The sequence below is a fragment of the Centrocercus urophasianus genome, unplaced genomic scaffold, assembly GCF_019232065.1.
Source record: "Centrocercus urophasianus isolate 14NV4802_14NV808 unplaced genomic scaffold, USGS_Curo_1.0 seq_36, whole genome shotgun sequence".
NCBI classification, from domain to species: domain Eukaryota; kingdom Metazoa; phylum Chordata; class Aves; order Galliformes; family Phasianidae; genus Centrocercus; species Centrocercus urophasianus.
In genome coordinates, this window is record NW_024884933.1 from 5068094 (window position 1) to 5092832 (window position 24739).

A 24739-nucleotide genomic window follows, 5' to 3' on the forward strand; every position below is an offset into this window, starting at 1 on the left:
GTCAGACTAGCAAGAGATAGATGTGGAGTGTTGGTCCTGCTGCAAGGCAATAATATCCCCTTGTACTGAGATCTTCTGCACTTCTCTGGGTATAATATTAGCAGATTAAATTGGAAGGAATTCAGAGAAGTGCACTTAACAGTCTGATATATTAGAGAAGATAAATACGCCTTTGTGGAGTAACATCAAAACTGAATTTCTGCTAATACTGGGGTAATGTAAATATTTGGAAGGGAAATAGAACTGGTTTTCAGAGCAGATCATAAGCTGAAGTAATGGAATCATGGTATGAAGGTAAGCAGCCTGACTCAGTGTGTCTTAGCGCTGAGACTATGGGCGTCAGGTCGTTGTTTCAAGGGCGTTGTGGAGCCACCTGATGCGAGCCTTGTGAATTTGAAATAAATGTTAAACCACCAGGTACTGAAATTGAGTTTTCTTTAACAATTCTGCAATTTAAGTGATGACCAAATCAAGTAAGTATGGATGCTTATAACTTGAATGCGAGTCAAGTAATCTGATGGGCACCGGAAGAAAACTTCTTAGTGGTTGTTTGATTAATGCCAAGTCTCACAAGTAAAAAAGAGAATTGTATTCAAATAATGTGGTGATTTCACAGTTGTTCTAGAATTTAGTATGGAAGTAAGTTGATCACCAAACCTGCAGTAGCCTCTCTAACAGTGACTGGGGAAATCCTACTCTGGACTCAGATTTATCCATTTTGGCAACATTATCAATGCATTAAACTATTCTTACAGCAGTCTTTAACAAATTCAGCTGAACTGTTGAGTGTAATGCAGGTACACTGCCTGCCTAACTGAATATTACCTTCAGCAAGGCACAAGTTCTAATTACCTGTTCTTGTGCATTGCCCATATTGGATGTAAGCAGGCACGTGGCTGTGGCAGCCGTGGTTGTTCTAATTGCACTTGACATAGTAACCATATTACAGTCTTATACGCAATGTTAATGCAGACTGGACCATTTAAAATCATCATCTTTGCTATATCTGATTATGGGATTTTTTTTTAAGTCCTGTTTTGTTGTTTTTGCTTGCCAGAACCATGCTGAGTATCTCCTGCTCTTGCAGGCCATGGTAATTGCAGGGCTACAATTCCATCACTGTTTCCAAGAAATAATTCTATAAACTGTTTGCTTCCAAATGTTTACATAACTATTTGAGTATCAGTTGATAATTTTCTGTTGCTCAAGAGTTGCTAAGTCAGTTCCTTAGACACCTTCTGTTTGTTGATAGCTAAAGCAGCTATCCTGCTGGTTCTGCTAGCATGCATCATAAGCTTCCACACAAGGTGCTTCTCAGGCCTCATGTGTGATATTTTGGATTGATTGTCCATCTGTTGATCACAGGGAAAGAGAACTCCTGAGGGAAGCTTAAGTATTATTTGAGCATTTTATTTCTTGATGTTGTGTTTCTTTTTGAGAATGTCATTTTTAATGCCAACAGTGATTTTAATGATGAGGCGGTCCTGATTTTTTTTTTTTCCAGTAACCATTCAGATGAGCTTTTAAACATTCAGACCAAGAGCACACACAAGGCATTAATGGGTGTGGTTGAACTAAAGAGGCACACAACAGCATTAAAAATGATATAGTAGTTCTGTTTTTATTGCATGCCAGTGTCCTGTTAAGTCTGACTTATCAGCCACTTCAAGAGGAGCATATGAAGATGGGCAATGGAGAGATCGTGCATGAGGAATCAGTATGCATGGAGGGCAGGTTTTGTGCCCAGCAGTGCTGAATTGGGTGTTGGCTGAGCCTTTTGAACTTGCTGTCTGTTGGAAAGGAGATGAAAAGAAGAGGTTTTATTATTTCCTAAATACTAGCTAGTTCTAAATAAAATAGATGGCACCTTGTCCATTTCAGTAATGCTTGCAGTTTCTTGAATTGAGAATGCTTCATACTTAGTCTTCACAACTTCTGAAAAAGAATGTCAGTTGAACATAGCAGCTTAGTGGTAGCAAAAGGAAAGGCCTGTTAACACCATACAATGCATGTCTGTTACGTGCTTTAGAAAGTGGTTTTATCGTTTCAGTGCAACTGTTGGAGAAATATTAAGTAGCAGAGATGTGAGCAACATACATCCAAGTCATTTAGAGTTTGCTTTCACTAAATTTATTCTATCTTTATACAGAATCATCTCCCTGAGAGTCCATCTGAAATGCCAGTATCCGTTTCATAGTTCTGATTTCTAAGTTGGTTTTAAAAGAATGCTCACTTGTCTGCTCAGCAAAACATTAAAAGAACAAAACAAAAAGTGGGCATTCTCATAGTGTCCAGCTGGCAGGCCATGTAATTGGCCTGTAAACAACTTGCATTAATCTCTGAGAAGTGATTTGCAGTGGTAGCAAATTATCTCTGTGCTTATTATGGTAAAAGATTTCATTATAGTTTGCATAAAAGCAGATTTTGGACTCATAAAAAGCATTTATAAAATCCAAATGCAGGGGAAATAAAATGTTTGTGGCTCTCCCATTGCTGTTGGTTGATACAAGGCACACTTTTCAGACAGCTGATGAATTCTCTTACACATTCTGGAAAGTACAAGCTTTGTCAAGCTGCTTTGGATGGGAAAAACTATGTTTTGGGCCTAGGGAAAGGCTGGGCCTGTGTTTTCGATTCCTTTTATCCTGTAGTGCTGGGAAAGTGTATTGTCATCTGAAAAATAATTGCACTTTCTTCTGTTTATCTCTGTTTTTCCAAGTTGTATTGCTTAAAAGCAGTGTTCAACCCCCTCCCAGTTTCTGGTAAGTCCTGATGGGGCCAATCTTGAATGGGGAAGCATCTGCTGTAGATGAATCAATTTAGAGTGAAGAGCAAACAGCAGACTTCTTAAATCACTCATCAGTTTATATCCACAATTTAAAACATTTTGTTTCTTTCTTCTTTTTTCTTTTGACTTGAAGAGGTGGTGAAAAATACATGTAGAGTGCAAACAAAACAGCTATCAAATATATTTACAGGCATTCCTGTTAGTGATGTAGACGTAGAGCTTGATGACAGAGGGAAGAGCTGCTCAGCAGTGACAGTTGTTTCACACTGTTTTCAATGTACAGGCAGTTGGGTGAAGTACTCATTCAGCTGAATTTTTATTTCTTTTAATCTGAACTTGAAAATAAGGTCTCTATTCCAAAACTGTGATCTTGGAGGTATGTAAAGTTTGGGATGTAACAGACAGGGAGTGGGAATCGACCCCACACTGAATCAGTGGCTGTCGTCCCAAAGAAATGGGGTGGGGGAGGGCATTGTACTTAAATGAAGCTGTATTAAGTTAGCTGCTGTTAGACTGCTGCCTCCTAAGAATATGATATGAAATCCCGACTTTGAATTTAATATTTATCATTAATTAGGGAAGTGACTTGCTCCTTTATTTACAGACTTCATCAACACGAGCTGCTCGTTAACTTACCCGTCACTTACTATTCCTCGTGCTGGTGATAAGCTGCTGCTCAGAGCACAGATGTATGAGTTGTCTCCATATGGTGCTTTGTCTAATGAATCCATTAGCTATCCTGGAGAAAATCTTAGAAGTTTTTTCTTCTTGGTGAAAAGTCATCCTACGAATGGTGGGACGGTTTCAGATTGATGTTTGTGTATGGTATATTTTGCAGTTGTATCAGGAAGATTTGTAGCTAATTACAGAGGATAGTAGCATTTCACAAAGCAACATTGAACTTGTTTTGAATTTTGAGTAAAGGGATCTAAAGGTTGTTTTTACCTTGATAGCAAAGACTACAACTGTGTTATTGGATTTTCTGTGGTTTTAACTGTAACCTGAAGTCCAGAGGTTTGGTTATAGAAAGCATGATTGGACCCTAATACACTTAGAGTCACATATAGGGAAGCTTGCTTTCATTGGTCCTAGCAATGACCTAGATAAAAATTACAGCCCACGTTGCCATTTGTAAGGTCTCATAAAAGTGTGCATCTTATTATTATTACCTTCTCAATGGGAGCTGTTTGTGCTTCCAAAGCTGTGTAGTTCTCTATTCCCTATGACACTGGTTTACTTGCTAATGTTTCATGTATGAAGTGGATAAAAAATATCCTGTACAAGCTGCCAGCTGCTTTAAGTTGCATTATAGCTAGTATAAATAGTGTGTTTGAAAAGGCATTCTGCTAGAGCTTTGTATAGGAAAATGTTACTCGTGTTACTGAAGATGATTTTAAAGCAGTGCTATCTAAGAAGTATTTTATCTGCTTATTTTTCTTTGGAAGCTGTATGGTGCTGTGTTACCAGTGAAAACGCTGCAAGATGCATTGCCTGGAAATGTTTAAGGAGATGTCGCGTGTGCCTCACTGTCAAAAATAGGTTTTCAACTTTGAGGTTTGCTCATAATGTGTGAACTTACATATTTGAACCTCTTAATAATTCAGCAGTTAGGATCATGCTATGATAGACTTCCAGTTTGGCTGCTTGTTAGCAAGGCTGCAGTGCCAGCTTTCACGTGACTGCTGAAATTGCTCACAGCTCCCCAGTCCATCTCTTCCCCATGTGTTTCCCTGCCAGGACCCACTGGTGCTGCTGCTCTGGGCAGCCCAGTGCTGCTCGCATCGAGGACCTGTTCTGTGTCGCCGTGCAGCTGTGAGCAGCTCAGCAGGACTGGTGCTGCGCAATGAATTTTTTAATACTTTGTACTTAATATCAAATTCTCTAAAGAGCCAGGCAAACAGTGCGCATATATATGTGGAAAGTGACAACAAAATGGAATTGGAGTAGGTGCTGGGTGCTGTTTTGCTTGCCTTCTTGAAAGATCTGTCTTAAGCAGCTTAAATTATTTATTGTTGTCATGTTTGGACTGTATTCGAAATAATTGCGGCCCTGCGCTCGAGCCGTTTCCGTAATGGAATAAACAGTTGTGGATAGCATTTACGAACCAAGATAAAACTGAGGTCAAATAATGCAATGCTGCAGATCTGTGACATCTTCAACTCTTTAACTGCGCAGTGTTCTTAGCACCAGGCTCCTTCTCATGTGCATGTATGAGGTTGCTGTGGTGGGATCCACACGGCAGTTTCCCTGCAGGAAGCTGTTCCTTTAACTGTCACCCGTCCTTCCTTCTCACCTGAGCTTGAACAGCACGCAGGCAGGAAACAAGATTAGGATCATGTGAAGAAAAAGAGACAGAGATGTAAAAAAGGGAGAGGCAGCCTGAGAGCCTCCTGCAGAAGCTGTCATTAAGGCTGCCTTAAAAAAAATAAACCGGCAGGGATCTTAGCTGTGCGTTGCTATTTAGAAAAGCAAGATTGTTTTAAGTCACAACTTGCTTACCGTAGCGTGTCTGCTATTGCTGTGCAACCATGCTGCTGCTTTACACCTTCTTAATTTCTTTCTTAGAATCAATCTACCGACGTGGAGCCAGAAGATGGAGGAAGCTGTACCGAGTGAATGGGCATTTGTTTCAAGCCAAACGTTTTAACAGAGTGAGTACTGTTGTATAAAATGTAGGGTTTTGGTAATGCTCTGTGGTAATTGTTTTCTCAGTCCGTGCTCTCTGTATTTGAGTGGTGGAAAAAATAAAAGGAAAAGCAAGATGCTTATTGATGTGGCTTTCAGTCTGTGCAGCGTTATTCGGGTCAGAAAAATCGGAAGGCTCAGTCTATGAGTCTGATTGGTGGCAATTATTTTTAAAGTCTCTAAAAGCTGTGTCTGTGAATATTTAAACTCGTGGGCTCAATCAACCCATAGAGATTAAGCTGCCTGATTGCTGCGTGAGCTTTTGCTGTCAGTATATATTGTTATTTTTAGGTATTACAGCTCTTGATGTTAGCTGAACTGTTTTGAATTGGTGGCATTACGTAATCTAATTAAGAGAAAAAAATCTGTGTTGAGCTAAAATACAAGTGCGTTAAGAATCTGACTTAATCCACATGAGCTAGTGAATGTAGCTTTAAGGGTGAGGCTCCTCCTTGACTTTTATCCCATTATGTCAAAGTATTGCAGCACATACAAATGTCATGTACACTTTGGGGAACTGGATACAAAACAGAACAGTGAGGTGAGTTAACTGTCTTTTTCAGCAGAACTCTGTGAAATTTGTACTACTGCCTGGATGCTTTTTATCCTTAGTGTTCCTTATCCCAAATCTGCATTTTAAAAGCAGGAAAAGCCCCTTCAAAGTCATTATTTTATTGGTGTCTATGTGAAAAACAGGTTATTTATCTGAATTGGAGCAAGTGTTTGTGCACTGTACTGTTCCTATCTTATTTTTGTAATCCGTGGTATGAAGCATTCCATAAATTTTATTTGCTTTGTACGTTTGGTAGAGAGTTAAAACACTTAATTGTGGATGCATACATGCCATCTTAACAATCTACTGTTACTAATATAAATAATGAACTTTTGTAGAAATTGGGCTAATGATGAATAAACACATGATGAATTGGAAACTGTTAGCATACTTATTTGACTTTGCTATAACCATTCCTGTAGAAATTAAACCTCCTTAAGGCAGAGCACAGCATAAATCCAACTGAAGCTAGTAATAATTTTTGAGTTGATGTGAATTTCAACTCATGATTGCCTGTAAATTTCAGTGTCATATTTCATAGTAACGTGTGCATTTCTGAACTGGATATCAAATTTTAACTGAATTTTCAGGATTGCAGTATGAATTTATGAATTCATTCACTTCTTGCAGTAACTGTTTAGAACTCCCTCAGTTAATTCAAGTAAATGAACACATTTGAGCGTTTAAGTGATTAGACTACAATATTGTTGATTATCATCTTGCTGAACATGATGTGAAAGCCCACTGTTATTTCTATGGCTGTATGCATTTTGGGCAGGCACGAGGGATCCTTGTATTACTCACAGAATCTGACAGTTGCCCTTTTGTCTTCTTTTTTCCTGCTTGCCTGTATCTAACCGAGCGAAATGAGATTTTCTCGTATGCTGTTTCCAAGCTGTAGGACATTTTATTTAGCCTTCAATATCACTGCTGCCAAACCCATACGAGGGTACTGAGGGCAGTCTGGTGCAGCAGGGTTTTTGAAAGAAGCTGCTGCAGATGTCCAAGGCTTACAGCCCTGGCACTTTCTCTTGTTTGTTTTCCCCTGGACAGCATAGCTTGGATTTCTCCCAGTCAGGGAGTAGCTACATAGCTAAATGGAATGTAATTAAACTTCGTTTTCTACAGCTATTAAGATATGAGAGGCGATAGAGAGAGCAGTTTCTTTTCAAAAAGCATCCAGTCTCTGATCATTATACTACTGGAAAGGATTCGTAGTAGTTTAATGCTTTTGGGCAGGGCACCATGTATGATTCATTAGTCTGAGGATCTGAATAACCACACTAACTGCAGTTTGCTGGGAGGAACAGACTTGTACTGTTCTGTGGCTTTGGGACAGTTGCAGAGTTCTAAGCCTGAAATGGGGGATGAGCGCAGGGCTGCCTGAGCAGGATGGTGGGCAGCGTTGTTGCCCCACTGCAGTAATGACAGGAGGGAGTCTGCAGACAGTGAATAGTAAGCAAGTCACCATTTGGCAACCTGTGTGCTGTGTATAGGGAGATAACTGAAGGTAGGTCACTTTTTGGCTTAAAAGGATCTGTTTGCAATTTGACAGTTTGGGCAAAGTGTACAAAATGACCACAGCACGCATACAGTGGAAAAACTACTTAAAGAGGTGCCTTGTTGAAGTCAGCAGCAGAATGTCTGACTTACTACTTTGTTCCTCATTTTGATTTAATTTATTCAGATGCCATTTCCAGACATGGAGAAAAAGGCCATATATTTCAGGTATTAAATAATGCAACGTGCAGAGGTTTTAAATCAGACTTGATAGATAAGATTTTTAATTATGTTTTCCAGAGTTTCTATGTATGTTCTGCCTGAGAAGTATATAAATGCAGATGTAGGACAGTCTTCATATTTTGATTTGTGGAGTCCTGTATCATTTTTTGCCTGTTATGATACTTTTTTTACACATGTGGCACAAATTCTGTTACACATCTATTAGGAAGTGAATAGGGTGGGACCTGGTAGGGTGAGCTCTCTCTGCTAGCCTACAGGAGGGAATTGATAATGGAATTGATAATGTGCATTCTACTTTCTAGAGAGCATACTGTGGCCAGTGCAGTGAAAGGATATGGGGTCTCAGCAGGCAAGGCTACAAGTGTATCAACTGCAAATTGTTGGTCCATAAACGTTGTCACATACTTGTTCCACTGACCTGCAAAAGGCATATGGTGAGTTTGTGTTGAAGTTTGTGTTCTGTCTAGAACTGGTATGTCTTACTGTGCCCTGTTCTGCTAATTCTAGATGTGCATCCAAAGTGATTAAACACTGTATGGCTGTAGATTCATAACATTTGGTGTTAATTGATTTTCAGTTTCCAAAATGCCCACAGAGGATAAGCCTTTAGATTGTGAGCAGGAAAGTGAGAAAAGAAAACTTGAGATGTGACCAAGTGCGTGAGCAAACTTGATTTTTGATTTTTCCTGTAGACAGTATTTCATCTTACAAATAGATAGAGAGCTGTCACTGACAATCCTAGCGTTTGTTTCCCGAAGCCTATGGGAATGTTTTAAGAACTAAGACACTCGCTTAGATCTTGTTGGCACCTCTGTGCTGGGTTTTGCCATCTGTTTCTCCAAGACTTTTTGCTTTTCTAGTGGCATCCCTACCGTCTTTCCAGGTTTTAGATGTTAATCTGTGCCCCTGAAGTTTAGCCCTTCCATATTCTCAGCAGAGATTTTAACCAGTGCTTTACTTATTTTTTGCATCATTCTTTTTGCTAACTGGAAGCTTAAACCATTTTTTCCTCACTGGTGTTAGATACAACTTACCTTGACATTATTAGATTACTTGCAGTTTATTTGTAAGTGTTCCTGTATGTGCTGCAGTCATCCTACATGGTTCATAATGAGTTGTGGATGAGACCAGTGTCCAAACATAATATAATATCACTTGGTATCGTGATACTTATCAAGTCATTTGATACCTTTGCATAATGAGTGAAAGAATATGCCTCTGCTCTAAAGTGAGAGCACAATATCATTTGGACACGTATTTAATTTGTTACAGTTCCACATAAAAGACTCAGAGAAGACTTGAGAAGAATTAGTTTGAACTTTGCAGTACAGTATACTAATTTCACATTTGGGAGATGAGTGGGCATCTGTTGTAGTTCGAAAGGACAATTGCAGTGTGTTGATATTCTGAAATACTTTCTGGAAATCCAGGTTTTTTTCTTGAAGCTACAAATGTAGGGTTCTTGTTGCAGTTATTTGGCAAGACGTTGTGGCCTAAGAGGGTCTGTATGAGCTGATGTTGTTTTCCTGTGTGGTTTGTCTGTCTCCAAAGGATTCGGTCATGCCTTCCCAGGAACCTCAGTTAGGTGATAAAAATGATGAAGTTGACCTCCCTTCAGAAGAAAATGATGGAAGTGAGTATTCTTCTGTTAAGATGGAATTCCTGTTCTTCCTCATTTGTGGTATAGTTACAGTATTGTGCCCTGAAAATCTGTGAATGTCTTTGTTGCTTTAAAATCTTTTGTTCATTGGTAACTTTGCCTCCTCTGATATCCCTCACAGGATGAAATCTTTAACCTTGTTATTAGAGGTTGCAATTGTCTTTTCTGTGTTCATGACTGAAGAGTTAAGTAAGCTCTCTAGGTAAAGTTCTCTTCATACTTGCAAGTGTGGTGTGATAGAGTGGATCTATGGACCGGAATAGTTGCTACACACAGCCCACTTTCCAGTGTGCCTGTTTTCTCAAAAGGTTACTTGGGGCTGATGAGCTCTCGTTTTGTCCCATGAACTTTGCTCATTAGCAAGTTGATTACAGTGAGTTTCCTTTAAGCATGTCATCTTGATTCAGACTTATCCTCAACTCATATGTTTTGAAACCATTCCATAACGTGAATTTAAGTGTGGATCTGCTGGCAACAGCAGATCTGACCTACAGTGTTAAGGTAAGTGCACCTCTGAGACTTTCTGAAGGCTTCCTAAATTGTGTGGAATTGGGATTATTCCTTCTGGATCAATGCTTCCATGGTTTAACCTGTTCTGGGTCTGGGGCTCATTTATCCTGCCTAATGTTCACTGATGAGTTCCTGGCTGTCTCAGAGTTGGTTATTTGCAGTGCCCTTGGTTAGGAACTACTGTCAAGACTGGAAGAATAGAGTAGAAAAACATGATCAACTGTCCCACATTATTTATAGCAAACTGCTAGCCCTTAAATACTGAATTATCTTACAATTTATCACTTTTTGGATTATTCCCAGTAAGGCCTTAATCACACTGCTTCTGTTTGACATGTTTTCCAGTTCCTTACATTCCCTCAAACCGGAAGCATGACAGCATTAAAGATGACTCTGAGGTACGTTGTAAAATGACTTCTGTAATTCAATTCTACGTGTTCTTAATCATACACCTTTTATCAAATAGCTAATTATATTTTGGCTGTTTTCTCTGCTACCACTTAAATAAGAACTCTGAATTTCCTTTCTGAAAATGATCTTAAAGCATGTTGTTGGATTCTTCTGATTTCTTCTGTATACAGCTCTTGTCATCTGAGTCATGATGTGAGAGAGAGGCTTTATCCCCTGCATTCACGCTGAAACAATACTGGTTCAGCAGACTGTTTGGCTGTATAGGTTCTTACAGCATGCAGTGGCTTTGACATTGTTGTCTGCCCTCTCTAATGGATGCACACCCCTTCTCACCCTAGGGCTACCTCTGCAGGCTAACATTAAGAGAGTTGGTTCAATCTGGTAGTACATTACCTATCCAGCTCTCTGGATAAGTAATAATTTACAGAGAGCTCCTGTGGAAATACAAGTGAAGTACCATGTACTTAAGCCATTTTTTTCGGCTTTTGTAGAGGCTCTGACACAATCTCTTCATACTGTTATTCCCTTAAAGGAGTTGAATTCAAAAGGATTTTAAAAATGCTTCTGGCATATTTGAATTAAATGCATTTTACAGAACTGTAGCAGCTGATTTGTTATCCTGCTTCTAAACAAACCTGTACCTTCTTTCCTCTACCTCCACTACAATACTTGTCACTACTATTAATTTACACTTGAGTAGCTCTTGCTCTTGGGTAAGTGACTGCCTTATTTTCCATCATGTGTCTTTAGAATTTGTCTCAAATTCAGAGATGCCAAGACATGAGTTGTTGTTGTCTGTGGTTTCTGCTATGGCAGTGCTCAGGTATACACTGTTTAAATTTTGATGGATGCTCTTCTGAATTACAATGATCTGACTTTCCTGTCTTGCTTTTGAGCTTAACTAAAATAATTTCAGGTGTCTGCAAAGAGGATGTGGTATTTTGGTAGCTTTGTTGAATAGACTCTTTAAGCTCACAGCAATCTCTTCTAATAGCAGTCAATCCTAGATCAAGATTCTTGATATAAATAGTTGGTTCAGCAGAACACTGATCTGTCTGCAAGTGCTGTAGCATGAGGTCAGATAAAAATAGGCAATAGAAGTGTGTCAAAGCATTGTGTATCCTGGTGAAATTTGGAAAGTCAAAATGTGTTGTGGATGGGAATCTTTAACTGCTTAATCTGTAGTGTTATATCACATAATTCCAGCAGATAGTTAAGATCAAGTTTATCTTTTAGAATTTAAAAACAGCATTCTTTGTGGCAGAATATTTTCTGCCAGTTCTCACATCTCAGAATATAAAAGATGGTCTTTGCTCAGTGTGAAGTATAAGTCAACATAGCCTAAAGTTTAAGGATGACTAAAATGTCACTTCTAAAAGCAATGCCTTCTGTTTTCCAGTAGGGAGTACTTATATGATTCATTGAACAACTAGAGCAAGAACAAGAGAGCAAAACAAACACCAACAAAATATTTCTAAAGAAGTTATTATCAGCCATTCAGATCTATGTGGCAGTGACAACAGCATGTAAACTCAGTGAGCTCTGTCCAGTGGTTCAAGACCTTTTGGCTGTGGTAGATGCTAGAAAGAGAAGATACTTTCATAACAGTTAACTACTTGTTTCTTTTTTTATACAGGATATCAAACCAGTCATTGATGGAATGGATGGAATTAAGATTTCTCAGGGGCTTGGGCTACAGGACTTTGATTTAATCAGAGTTATTGGACGTGGAAGCTATGCCAAAGTTCTTCTAGTTCGGTTAAAAAAGAATGATCAAATCTATGCGATGAAAGTAGTGAAAAAAGAATTGGTCCACGATGATGAGGTAAGCCTGTGACTGCATTCCACTGCGTGTTTTGGAAACGTAGTGCTGTTTGTCAAACATCATTCAAATGAGAAGGCAGCAGAAGGCTTAGAAAACAGTTCTGTCGTAGGAGTTTTACTGGCTTTTGAAGTCACCTGTCACTGTCTGCTTAAAGTGTAGCATCAAGATTCAATTTGAAATGTCTCTCATTTTGATAAAACTCATAAATTTGGTGGAATGCATGTGAAGAATGTTCAAACAAGTGTGCTAATCCTTACACTTACGTTCACTTAAAAGAAGATGGAATAGATAAAGCAAATCCCAGCAAAGAAGGAAGGGAGGTTTGAACCACCTGCAGTGCCACAGAGCTGGGATGTGCCATGTGAAGTAAAGGAGTGGGGGATGGGTTCACAGCCCACAGCCCTGCTCAGACAGTGCTCTGAGAGACCTTGCAGAACGATGCCATACGTTGTCAGGCTGCCAGCTTTGGTGGCACTCTGCAGTGTGACATGCTTGTGCAGGAGTGGCAGCACGTATGAAGAGCTGTATGAGCTGTGATACCAGAAGATATTGGAAGAATATGAATTTTTCTAGGCTTGATCCTGTTAATGTTAGCTTACTAATGTAGCACTGCTGTGTTGTATGAATGTACAAATATGATGAGCTTAGTTTGGGATCTCCAAAAGGAGAAATCATTTGTTAAAACAAGAAGTAATTGTGTTTCTTCAAAATGGAATTTGGCGTTCATATTTAGGCCCACATTTACCAGTCTGGAATGTAACTTCTTGAGGAGTGTTTAAACACAAACCTTTCAGATTTGGTTTTGTTGGTAATTGTTCTTGATTCCCTTTGAGACTTCAGTTACTCAGCCAGACGGGTTGTCCTGGAGTTGAAGTCTTTGTTTCCCTTCATATGGTTCTTCACCAGTTGTTCTTGACAGGAAGGCCTGAATTCTCAGCAGCTGTCTTGGTTATCTTCAGATTGGCTGGAGAGCTGGAAGTACCTGTCAGAAATAGAGAATTCTTACTACTTGCATTCCTTATTTTTGGCAGGGTGCTGCTGAATGTTCCTAGAGCAGAGTGTGGTCTGTGTAATGTCCTGTATCTACTGCTAGAACCAGTTGTCCATACATTTTAATTTCTTATGATTATAAGAAAAATGATGAAATGCTTTCTTATGGATCTGAATTTTGGTATTTTGGTACAAGTACTTCACTGTTATCAGTGAAATTTTGTTACATTCTTGTATTGTATTGCAGTGTGTAGTCAGAACTTCTGTTGATGTATTAAAGGCAGTCTGTGATAATACTGAGGGTGATTTTGGTTGGACAAACTCATCACAGCTTGGTAACTGCATTGAGTGAATTTCAAGTATCAGATGAGCAAATGAAGCTCAGTTATTTAAACACACTGAATAATTGAGCTGAAGTGTTTTCTATCTTCCTCCAGTTTTGGTTTCTTAGCCTTTCTTAAGGACGTGTGAGAACGCTATATACAAGGGAGGTTAGATGTAAACAATTTTCTGGGAGTGTTCACGGTGGTCATCTGGTAGAAGTTCTGATTGTTCAATTGTTCTATTTCAGGATATTGATTGGGTACAGACAGAGAAACATGTGTTTGAACAGGCATCCAGCAACCCATTCCTGGTTGGTTTACATTCCTGCTTTCAAACAACGAGTCGGTAAGAAAGATCTGAAATTACAGTAATCATTGGACTAACTGCTTCTCGTAAAGGAAGTACAACCACTGCCATGGCAGCCAGAAAGCTGTGGAAGGGTTCCATTGCTTCACCAAGGCCAGTTCAGAGGGTGTAACTTAGTGCAGTGTGGAGCAAAATGCAGGGATTTCCTGCCCGTAATATTAATCAAACACTGCTGTCTTTCGTACTGTTTCTGGTAGTACCACAGTTTTCACAATAGTGGACAATTAAGTGAAATGTCCTCTTCCTGTTTAGTCTGGCTTTTCTTCATTTTTCTTTGCTTTCAAATAAAGGATGTGCTCCTGCTGATATGGGTCCAACAAGGATTCTTTTGGCTTCTTTCCTAATCTCAAGTAATTGTGGTAACCCTAAGAAACATGCAAGTCAGATTCAAGAGTGGAAGTGAAAATGGCTCAAATTGGAAGAATAGCAGTAGTTTTCTTCCTACTGAGAACTTGCTTGGAAGCCATTAATTCTATTGTATACTTTCAGATTATTTCTTGTCATAGAGTATGTAAATGGAGGAGACCTTATGTTTCATATGCAACGGCAGAGAAAACTTCCTGAAGAACATGCAAGGTATTTCACTAATCCAGCTGTCGTGGTTTTCCTTCGGTTATTTCATGTTGTATGAGATTCTTTAGGAAGTTTGTTCTGTAAGAGAATATGAATAGACAAGGGGAAACAGAGGTTATTTGTAAAGATTAGAGTGTTGTGCTATGGTAAGAAATGTCAACTTTTTTAGATGTGATTTTTGATAATTAGCAAACCATTTCCATGTATTTGTATTTACTGCTTCACGTTCAGTTAACATTTCTTTGATATGTTGATAGATGATTAATAGAATTTAAAATTACATTTGCCATTCGTAGAGGAACGGTTTTACAATATGAGTTCGATACCTTTGTGAACAAATGCAGCTTCCTTTCAGTATCCTGTTCACAGAGACAAACTGGTTTTGTACAGTTTTTGAGAATTTTCTCTTTTTCAGGTTTTATGCTGCTGAAATTTGTATTGCTCTGAACTTCCTACATGAAAGAGGCATAATCTACAGAGATTTAAAACTAGACAATGTTCTTTTAGATGCAGAGGGTCATATCAAATTAACAGATTATGGCATGTGCAAGGTAAAATGTTCTTAGCTTTCTTTTCTCTTTTCTTTGTCACTCAGTAGTGTATTTCTCTGGTTAAGCTTTTAAGTCCAACACTGCACCTAGTGATATCAAGGGGAAACTGACAGAAGTTACCCTTTGCTTAACACCAGTGTTACTGAGCCCAGAATTGGTTGTGAAATAGCAACTTAATGCTGCAAAGCAGCTGAAGCATAGGACCAGATTTGTGACTTCTTCCTTCATGTTTTTTATGCTGATCACTTTGCAGGAGAGGAGTTAACCTTGACTAAGTTCATTTCTAATGTTCAGTTTTCTACCTCCAAAGTAGAGGTAAACTTCTAATTCTTTAAACTGCTTTATGTGTGTAGGAAGGATTGGGCCCTGGTGACACTACGAGCACTTTCTGTGGAACACCAAATTACATTGCACCAGAAATCCTAAGGGGCGAAGAATATGGTAAGCTGAGACTGAGCAATTTGGTGTTACAACTGAGCACAAATCCAAGTTAAGAGTCATAGCTTTGTTCAAGTACTGTTGTTACAGGATTTCCTCATTTTTTGTGCCATTATATGTTGAGGAAATTTAAATGCATGTTATACTGTATAAGTTTGCAAGAGAAAAACAACCTTTTAAGTTCAGAAGTCATTCGTTTTGGCTGGTTTTAAATCCTACTTTCCCTGAACAGTGCAGTGTTACTGTATAAAAATCAAGCCTCAACCCTTGATGTACTTGACATCCCAACTGCTATTGTTCCCCAGGCAAGGTTATGGAATGCTGTGACGAAGTTCATTGTTTATGCAGAGTCGAAACTATCATCTTAACCAGTGTGTTATAAACTGATCTGCTCAGTAGGTTGGGTTGTGTGCAGACACCTACACAATCTGTACGGGTTGCTTTCGTGATCCAAATTCCTGTCAAGTCTCATCCATTGATACTGGTCGTGTAGAACCAGACCATTAATCTTCACATTATGAGAGAACCCTGAAATTGGAAGAGCAGCTTAAAATCTACTGTGTAAATATTGGCAGGGTTCAGCGTGGACTGGTGGGCTCTTGGTGTATTGATGTTTGAAATGATGGCAGGAAGGTCTCCGTTTGATATCATTACTGACAATCCAGACATGAACACTGAAGATTACCTCTTCCAAGGTATGGTTTTTTCTTCTATGATTTCTCTTGGGGGAGAAATAATGAAAATCAACAGTTGCAGTAGGACACTTGGAATTGCCTTCTCTTTTCCTTTTCTCATCTCGCAGCTGCTGGCAGGTCTACAGTATATGAAGTATTTTTAAGGTTTCATCCTAGGTATTTATTTTATTGAACTGTGATGAAACAGTCTGGAATTAGGAACCTTTCTACAGATGATAAAAGCATGTCAAAGAACAAAAGTGAAGCCAACTAAGATTGCATGGAATTACGAATTATTGCTTAAAAGCAAACTTATGCTGAGGACACAAAATGTTTTATTCCCTGTTCGTGCTACAAATAAAAAGATCATGTAGTTAACATTTTTTTCTGAAATCTTGAAGTTTTGCTGCAATAGTCTGTATTACTGTAACTCCTTATGTTCAAAAATGTATGTTAGTTTCCAAAATTACCAAATGTTCCCATTTTTCAATTGGTAACATATCTGAACAATGTAGTGTTTGTGTTGAAATAATGGTCAGTGTAACAAAACAAACAAAACCAACAGTATTACTGTTTTTAAACCTGTAACAGTTATCCTTGAGAAGCCAATCCGGATTCCAAGGTTTCTTTCTGTCAAGGCCTCCCATGTGTTAAAAGGATTTTTAAACAAGGTAAATGACATTCTCTTATTTTTAGCATCTAATATCTGGAAGTCAACTTCCTGTTGAAAGGAATACGGTTAAGAAGTTAATCTGCTTACTATTAAGAAAATCTGTAAAACCTTGGCAGCCTGTATGATTTAAAAAAGACCAACCAAACCACTACCACACAACTTGTTAGTTCTGAAGAACTCCCACATCAGACTTGTTTCAAAAGCCTGCCTTTAGTTAGAAGTTGCTATAGACATTTATAAACTCTTATCTGTAGTACTTGATGTTCATTGAATTAAGTTCATTCAAATCCATAGAACCATCATCATTCAAATGGGGGGGAAAGGATATGAATTATATATTACTAAGTCTAATTATTATTGTCAGAAGTTGTAAAATACTTGGTTAAATAGAGCTTTTATATGAACTCCAAAGAGAATGAAGGTGCTTTGGTAGCCGTAGTATGTGTGTGTTAACAGCTGTTTGTGTAGCAGTGGAGAATGCTGGTGATGCAGATGGGGTTGGTGATACAGATGTGGGCTGTGACTGACTCAGTGTGTAACAGTATGTTTCTGTGCTTTTTGCAGGATCCCAAGGAAAGGCTTGGTTGTCAGCCACAAACAGGGTTTTCTGATATCAAGTCTCACACGTTTTTCCGCAGCATAGACTGGGATCTGGTAAAAATCATTACTTCTGTTTGTGCCTTCAAAAGGAATCTTGTTAGTTTCTTGTTAATTTAGCCAGCGGAGATGCTTGGTGCCTGTGGTTGTACTCTTCTGTGTTCATTTCACACAGTCCTAACAGAGAAAGGCAGTGTGTATTATTGAGCAGTGCTTAATTTTCCTGGTTAGAAACCTTTCTACCTCGAAGGGAGGGAAGGTTGCTATTTAACTGAATGAACAAGAGCAGGGAAAGTGCCACAGAACCAGTTAAAGCACAGCCATGGCAGGTGAGATGCTTCACATGCACAAAGCATTTGTGGTCTACTTGTAATACATTATTGAAAAAACAAATTATGTACATTTTAAAATGAGGAGGATTATTCAAGTAGGTAAGAGTGAAGTAACATTTAAGGCAGAGAAGGATTGCATCTTTTTCTTTAAAAAAAAAAAGGTGTGAAAGTTTTGTAGGTATTTGAAATGATTCTCTGATTATTTCTTGTTTTTCTCTATATCTGGTGCAATAATGGAAATGTTTAGCTTAGGATGGAGCAGACAACGTGCGTGTCTATAGGTTTGGATGCATAAATATTGAAGCTAGTTTTGTAAAAGCTTCTGTTACTCAGTAATGCCTCTGCTTCACAGAAAATCACCATAGGAACTGCGTTGTTGCATTTATTGACACAGCCAAAAAGAAGTCAGGAACTCTTCCTTACCAGCATTACATTTTTAATACTTTAGTTGAATATTGAGAATATAGGCACGTATTGTTTTCATAGACCTGGGAAGTCTCCACAAAATACAGAAACAGGCAAGCAGCAGTGCCTGTAATGATGTGAAAGAGCTTCAGAGGAGAGCCATATGAGTGTTGCTTCCAGGCCTGCTGTTGAGGCATTCAGAGAAGACATTCACTGCATTAGGAGCCAGTGTTTTAAAGTACCTGCCGTTCACAGAGCGGTTTGTACCATCATTACAAGGATGTCTACTTCTGTCACAGCTGTGGCTCGTTCTGTTCTCCCTTCACCTACGTGCTGTGTTCCATTATGTTAGCTACCCAGTGGTAGCTATCGTGCAACTTGACTGCAGTTTGTGTTAGAAAATAAATGCCATGCACTGCAGGGTTTCTGTTCTGCAGAGTTTTTCTGAGAGGTGCAGAAGACTCTTGGATCTTTGTTTGTATAAATACTTCTTAATTGGAACTATTACTTCTTGATCATGCTGAGTTTACTTGAATTTTGGTTTTCTACCTACTTTTTGGTTGAAAGCCTTGGTATTAAATATCTAATTAAAAACACTAATAAAAAACTGGGGTGGGTTTCTGTACAATTTTGCAAGATAATTAGGACAGCACTGCTCAGGAGGATCGAAGATGTCAGGAAAAAAGCTAAGCTATGCTTTTAGTATTAGGAAATGTATTTAGGATAACATGCAAAACCTCTGTAAGTGTTGTTTTCAGTCTTGGTCATCTGAGTTGTGTGTGGTTGGTTAGGAACATATTAGATTACTCTGTATGCAGCATGGTATAACAGCATTCGGGGAAGCACCAACACAACCTTTCTAATTGTTTCAGCACAAAGTACCTATTTTTACAGTGTTTATCCATTACATATTGAAGAAGTGCTACAAAGCCATGGCTACTGCTGTGTGCAGAAGCAGTTATGGCTACGTTTTGCACAGCAGTATCAACTCATCGTTCGCATTGTCTTGTCAGATTATGGTGATGGCAGCATGGCTGGCTTTTTTGTTTTGGGTATTGTAACAGAATATAAATTTTAGGGTTACAGTGTGGGGATTGGTGTTACTGAAAATTAGAACAAATTTAGTCTCTGTTCCTCTGACTTGAAGGTTAAGGGCTACTTCAGGTCATTTACTCTGTTCAAGTGTTGCAGTTCATCTGGTGTGTTTCCCTTCCTACTAAGTACAGCCAATAGCTTTTCCATACTTGTTTGCTTATACTTCTTAATTGCAAGTTTTACCTGTTAGCTGTAGATTTCTAGTCGAGTGTTCATCAGAGTCTCTAGAGATGTGAATCTTAACTGCATTTCAGATGTTTTCATTTGATTGGTGGTGTATCAGGAGCATTAAGTAGACTAGATGAGTCTCCTGTAATTGCACACAAATGCTGTTCCTCAGGAAGAGAAGTAAATACACTGTCCTACTCTTTCTTCTATTGCAGCATTCTGCATCTGTGTAGGAGTTTTTCCAGTCTTGACTACGCTGTACCAAGTTAGAACAGCAAGCTTAAATGGCTGAATTATTTTTGGATCTCTATTTTTAAATGTGGAGCACTAACTATATTAGTGTTCACTGCTTAACTTGTAGTAAGTTATACTTAAGTATTTTGACATTTCTCTCGAATGGCATTTAGAATCATTGAATTTGTAGGCTGCTTATGTTAGTAATTATGGAAAAGGTTGCAAAAATAGGAATGCATTTCTGGTCTCAGTGTAATTCATGTCAGTGTGGCTTCTTGTTGTTTGTGTTGCTTCAAAACGTCCGAAAACCTTCAATTTTTCCTTGTGAAATTGACCTATAAAATATATTGGAATAAGATTCTGGGAGCCAACACACTCTGTGTAAACTTCTGTTTCACATGGGAGAAGGTCGTGTTTGCATTTTGAATTATTTTAAAGTGGCAGTAATTTGTATATGATCTGTGAGGCAAAGAGGAGCCTGAAGTCAGATGGTTGGGAGAGGATTTTGTGGCAGATGTGAAACTTTACTTGATTTCACAATACAGTGACAATACATTTCAGCTCTCAAGTCCTTGTTACTGTTTTTGATATGCAGGCAGCACAGAGGCCTCCTTACGTGCAGTTTCAGTTGATAACCCGTGGACATCATGGGTGTAAAAACTCGAGTGAGAAACCTCTTCAAAGAATATTACTGAAACGAATCATAGAACGGATAGGATCAGAGAATGCTATTTAATATAGAATACAACTACTTAAGACTGAACAAGACCTTAAGAGAACCTACAGGCCTTGGTGTAGAAAATAAGAATGCTTCCCTTCCCTCGGTGTGATTCAGCCGTCCATCCAGGTGTGTGAAGAGGCTGGAGCCAGGGAGAAAGCTGGCTGTATCACAGAATATTATTGCTATGAAAACAAAATCTAGTTTTTCAATCTTCATACAGAAATATATATTAAGACAATCTTACTGCTTTGTCATTTAATGCTGTTGTCACTGAGGATGTTGCATGAAAACAAACTGCTTTTTGCTTTTCCATTAGCGTCGCTAGTTCTGTTCCAAGGGGAGCTTTGAATGTTGATTTTGTATCTGATGTTTCTCTAGAGGAACGGTGACCTCCAGTGGCCAGCAAGGCTTAACCCAAAGTGTATGTACCACGTAGGCCTTAACAGATCAGAGTAATGATCAAGTCTGGTAGCCTGTCTCTATCAAAGCCATTACCAGAAGCTTCAGAGGAAGGTAAAAATGGTTCCAACTGCTCATAGCCTACAGTGTTTCTCCTAAGGATAAATAACTTCCTTCTAATTCATGTGTTGGTCACTTTTATGCCCTGTAGCATGAGTAGAAACACAGAGCATATAGATGTGTAGCTCAATTAGTGGTTAGGAAGCTGCCTGTAACATAATGTTTTTTACCACAGCTTTTAAGTATTAACTTCTGTGGTGATAAATTCCTTAATAGAACAGGGGGAAAGTAATTGGAGTATATTTTCTTTAATTTAAAGAAAAACTACCTCCACAGTCCAGAGAAGGCAGGAGTAATTCATTTAGCCAGAACTTAACTCTGAAACAACTAGAAATCTATTTAATCAGCTGCATGCCTGTTAGCATTCTACCCAACAAGAAAATTTTCAGTGATAATGTAATTATGGATCATAATACAAGCTAAATTCTTACCCTGCCACTGAGCATCTTGTCCCCAGTTCTGCTCCATCTTGCTCCATCTCAATTACAGGGGGATCCATGCAGGAAGTTCTGTACCTCTCATTTGATACAGCTGAGGTTGTTCTTGTGTATTTTTCCAAAGCACATAACTGGAATGCTGGTCCTGTTTCAAGTTCTGTAATTTCTGCTTAGATGACCCATTAAAGAAACCCAGGGTGAGTGATAAACATAGTGTGTTTCCAGTACTGGAAGTCTGCACTCATTTACCATTTGTTCTTCCAATTAAAATGTAATCCAGTAATGTTAAATGGGAAAGCCACTGTGAAGTGCATCATACGTGGAAAATCTCTACTGTTAGGAGGCCATTTCAGACAACTATGAAAGCACAGACAATGTAGCTATAAATATGTATAGCTGAAAGTAGTAATGCCAGCAAATGTTGTAAGTACCCACAGAGGATGTTAAGATAGACATGTGCCAATGCTGAAGAATAGCATTATCACAATTTCTTTTGCATTCTTACCCCAGTATCCTTGCTGACACTTCCTTCTGCAGGCAGGTAGTGACTTCAGTCCATTTCTGAATGCAGTTCTGTGATGTGTACACAGAGCCTCTTTGAATTAAAGGAGCTTTGAACAAAAGCAGCATGCCAACTAAGCAAACATTTTGTAGAATTGCCATCTTAGGTGATCATAACTAAAACACTGATAAGATATGGCTATCTGTTATGTTTAACAGTGCTGATTACAGCTAACTTGTAAATTGGCAGTTCAGGAGCAAATAATTTCAGTTTCGTTAACGCTCAGTAATGTCTCTGAAATGTTGCTGCAAGAATTGTTTTTACAAAGTAGATGAAACTTACTGACATCCATAAATCATTAGCGATGGATGGAGGAGCTGGATTCGTGATGTGCTTCACTCAGCACACTGAACTGCCACTTCCATCACTTGCTGTGCCTGGCTTTGTAACTGGCACACTGCTTATCCTTTTGAAGTTGGCTTTCTAATGAAACAACATTTTCTCACTGTGATATGTGGTTAACAAATGCCAAAGTGTGATCATAAAATAAAACCAGAGCATGGGACCTGATGGCAGTATTATTGGTTTGTAATAGAAAGTTGAGAGATTCAAGTGAATATTTAAAAACAGTAAGTTCTGTCTCTCAAGAGTGGCTTTCCAGACGGAGTTCAGCAGTTTACTACCTCTATTTCCTGGCTATATGAGCTGAGGTGGACACAGAGCGTGGGAGAGAGGTGGAGGAAGGGCTGGGTGTGGAAGAACTCTGGCAAAGCTGTGGTCAGTGATGTGTGGGGTTTGGGAAGGCCAGAACTTGAGACTTGCTTTTTCCTGAGGCACTGATCTGGGTTGGTCTCTGAAATCATTGCAGTAGCTTCCTTAAAGACAGACTAACAGCAGCATAACCTTTAGAGTATGTAGGAAAACTTGTTTGCATTAAAAAATGTGAGCTAATTTGTATGATATCCTTGTACTTGGTGCATTTGATAATTAAGCTCATCAGTTCTCATCATGGTGAATCTGCCTATGAAGATTTTTGCTATCTGTTGTTAATCGGTAGAATCACTTACTTGGAATGAAAGGTGCTCTTCATTTTTATCTGTATTTGCTTAGTTTACTTATTTTCTTAACGTTTCTGATTAGTGAGGTGTTAGAGATGTGTAGATGTTTCACATTTTAGAAAATGTTACACTTTTTTATGCATCATTTTTCTCTAGCATAAATACTTTGTTACCTTTACATTGCATCCCTAAATTATGTATTTGTTTCAGTTTAAGTCATAGCCTCAGCATATCAATAACTGTAGGCATTAGAATTTGGTTGGTTACCTTCCCATGAAATGTGTGTTTGCAGGGCAGAGAAATAACATCATGTGGCATTAATGATGTGACCTTGAAATGCCACGGATGCTTAGAACTGCGTGCTGGAAACATTCACTGCTCTGGCTGTGTGTGCACAATGCTCCTCAGTTCACACTGTGTTCTGATGATTTAAGTTCTTGCCTTTGGTGTTAGTTGGTATTGTTTACCTCACTGATTTTCCGGACTGTAATGCTTTGGAATGGCTTGTTTGCTCATGTGGAGTTGAGCAGTAGCACTGACTTGGCTGCTGCTTGGGCTGTGTCTTATGCAGGAATTAGAACGAGTGTTTGCCACGTGGTAGAGCTGGGAAGAGGGGCAGCTAGTGCTGCCTTGGTTACAGCATTTTGTGTTTAAGTGTGAATGGAAACCTTTTTAATTTGGTTTTGTCTTTTCTCTTACGAAGCAGTGAGAGCACTTTGTTTTTGTTGCTGTCGTTACTTTAGACTATGCTGTCAGATATCAAGTCATGATGAATTCTATCCACAAATATTTGATGTATGATACCTTAAAGAACCATGCAAGAAGTATACAAATCCGTTAGAACTGCTTATAGACAATCCTACAAAAACTTGATTTATTAAAACTTTGGGTGCTTCTTACTCTACAGTGCTTCAACGGGGAGACGTTCTGCATTATTTCCATTGTATTACTGTGGTAGTGCTAGTTTGTATTTCAGGCAATATGTGATGTAGTTGGCCAGGTCTTGCAGCATCTCACTGTGGTCGGCGACCTGCTCACAAAGCAGGGTAGATGTGTGTGGGCATCCTCCTGCTTTTGGAAGTCAAAACACCCGTCCATGACTTCCCTTGGAACAAGCTAAGCAAGGGGGATTTCCTGTTTTTAACTGCTGTGGATAGATTTCAACACATCACAACCTGTCAGCAGCTCCTGTGTCACTCAGAGCTGTGATAAGAGCAGTCTTACAACTCTGGGTGATAGCAGGGATTTGCCTTAATAAATAAACTATAGCTTCTGTTGAGCACACTGCTGCTGCAGCAAATGAGAGAAGGTTCTTAATGATTAGAGCAGCATTATTTGAATCAAAAGTGGTTTTTTCGCGTGTTTTGGCAGTCCTTGATATGGCAGATAAACAGTGGCTTTGTGTTCTCATAGCAGGAAGCATTGTATGTAAATACACTTAAAGATGCATTTTAATTGCAAAATGAATTTCTGGGTTGCTTTAGCTATTATGATGGCTCTTGCTTTTAATGAGTAGCCATTGATGGGGATGTTAGTAAAAGCTGCTTACAGTTTTGTTCTGTGCTGGAGCTAACATTAACCAGTAAGTCTGGATGTCTTGATGTAAATGCCTTTGCAAGAGGCAGCTTTAGAGACACTTATAGGAGGGGGGAAAATGTGAGAGATTCTGGGAGGCTTCTTGGCTTGAATGTGCTGTCAATTTTAAATCTTGAACCAGATTTACAGAGCAGCAGGTTTTTTTTTTTTTCTTAATTTATATGGTGAGAGACTTGAGAAACAGCTTTTCTATTATTCAAGTTTGAAGGTAATTTCTGATTATTTCTCCAGTTGTTGTCCTTTTGCTGCCCTTTAGATATAATCCAGAAGCATGTACCATTCAGTGTCAGTCTATTAGAAAAAAACTTACT

General features: G+C 38.8%; 1 protein-coding gene across 2 annotated transcripts in view; it reads left to right on the top strand.

Moving 5' to 3' along the window:
* The window catches only part of PRKCZ (protein kinase C zeta), a 42235-nt gene that overhangs the window by 13189 nt on the left and 4307 nt on the right, over positions 1–24739 (top strand). For both annotated transcript variants that reach the window (XR_006170968.1, XM_042831476.1), the window contains exons 6-17: positions 5354–5439; positions 8072–8203; positions 9321–9402; positions 10285–10337; positions 11987–12175; positions 13737–13834; positions 14345–14431; positions 14844–14979; positions 15333–15420; positions 15993–16112; positions 16683–16762; positions 17329–17418. Coding sequence is in view for 1 of the 2 variants with exons in the window: in XM_042831476.1 (XP_042687410.1) it covers positions 5354–5439; positions 8072–8203; positions 9321–9402; positions 10285–10337; positions 11987–12175; positions 13737–13834; positions 14345–14431; positions 14844–14979; positions 15333–15420; positions 15993–16112; positions 16683–16762; positions 17329–17418 (1241 nt within the window). In the remaining variant the exon portion in view is untranslated. The remainder of the gene's footprint in view (positions 1–5353; positions 5440–8071; positions 8204–9320; positions 9403–10284; positions 10338–11986; positions 12176–13736; positions 13835–14344; positions 14432–14843; positions 14980–15332; positions 15421–15992; positions 16113–16682; positions 16763–17328; positions 17419–24739) is intronic.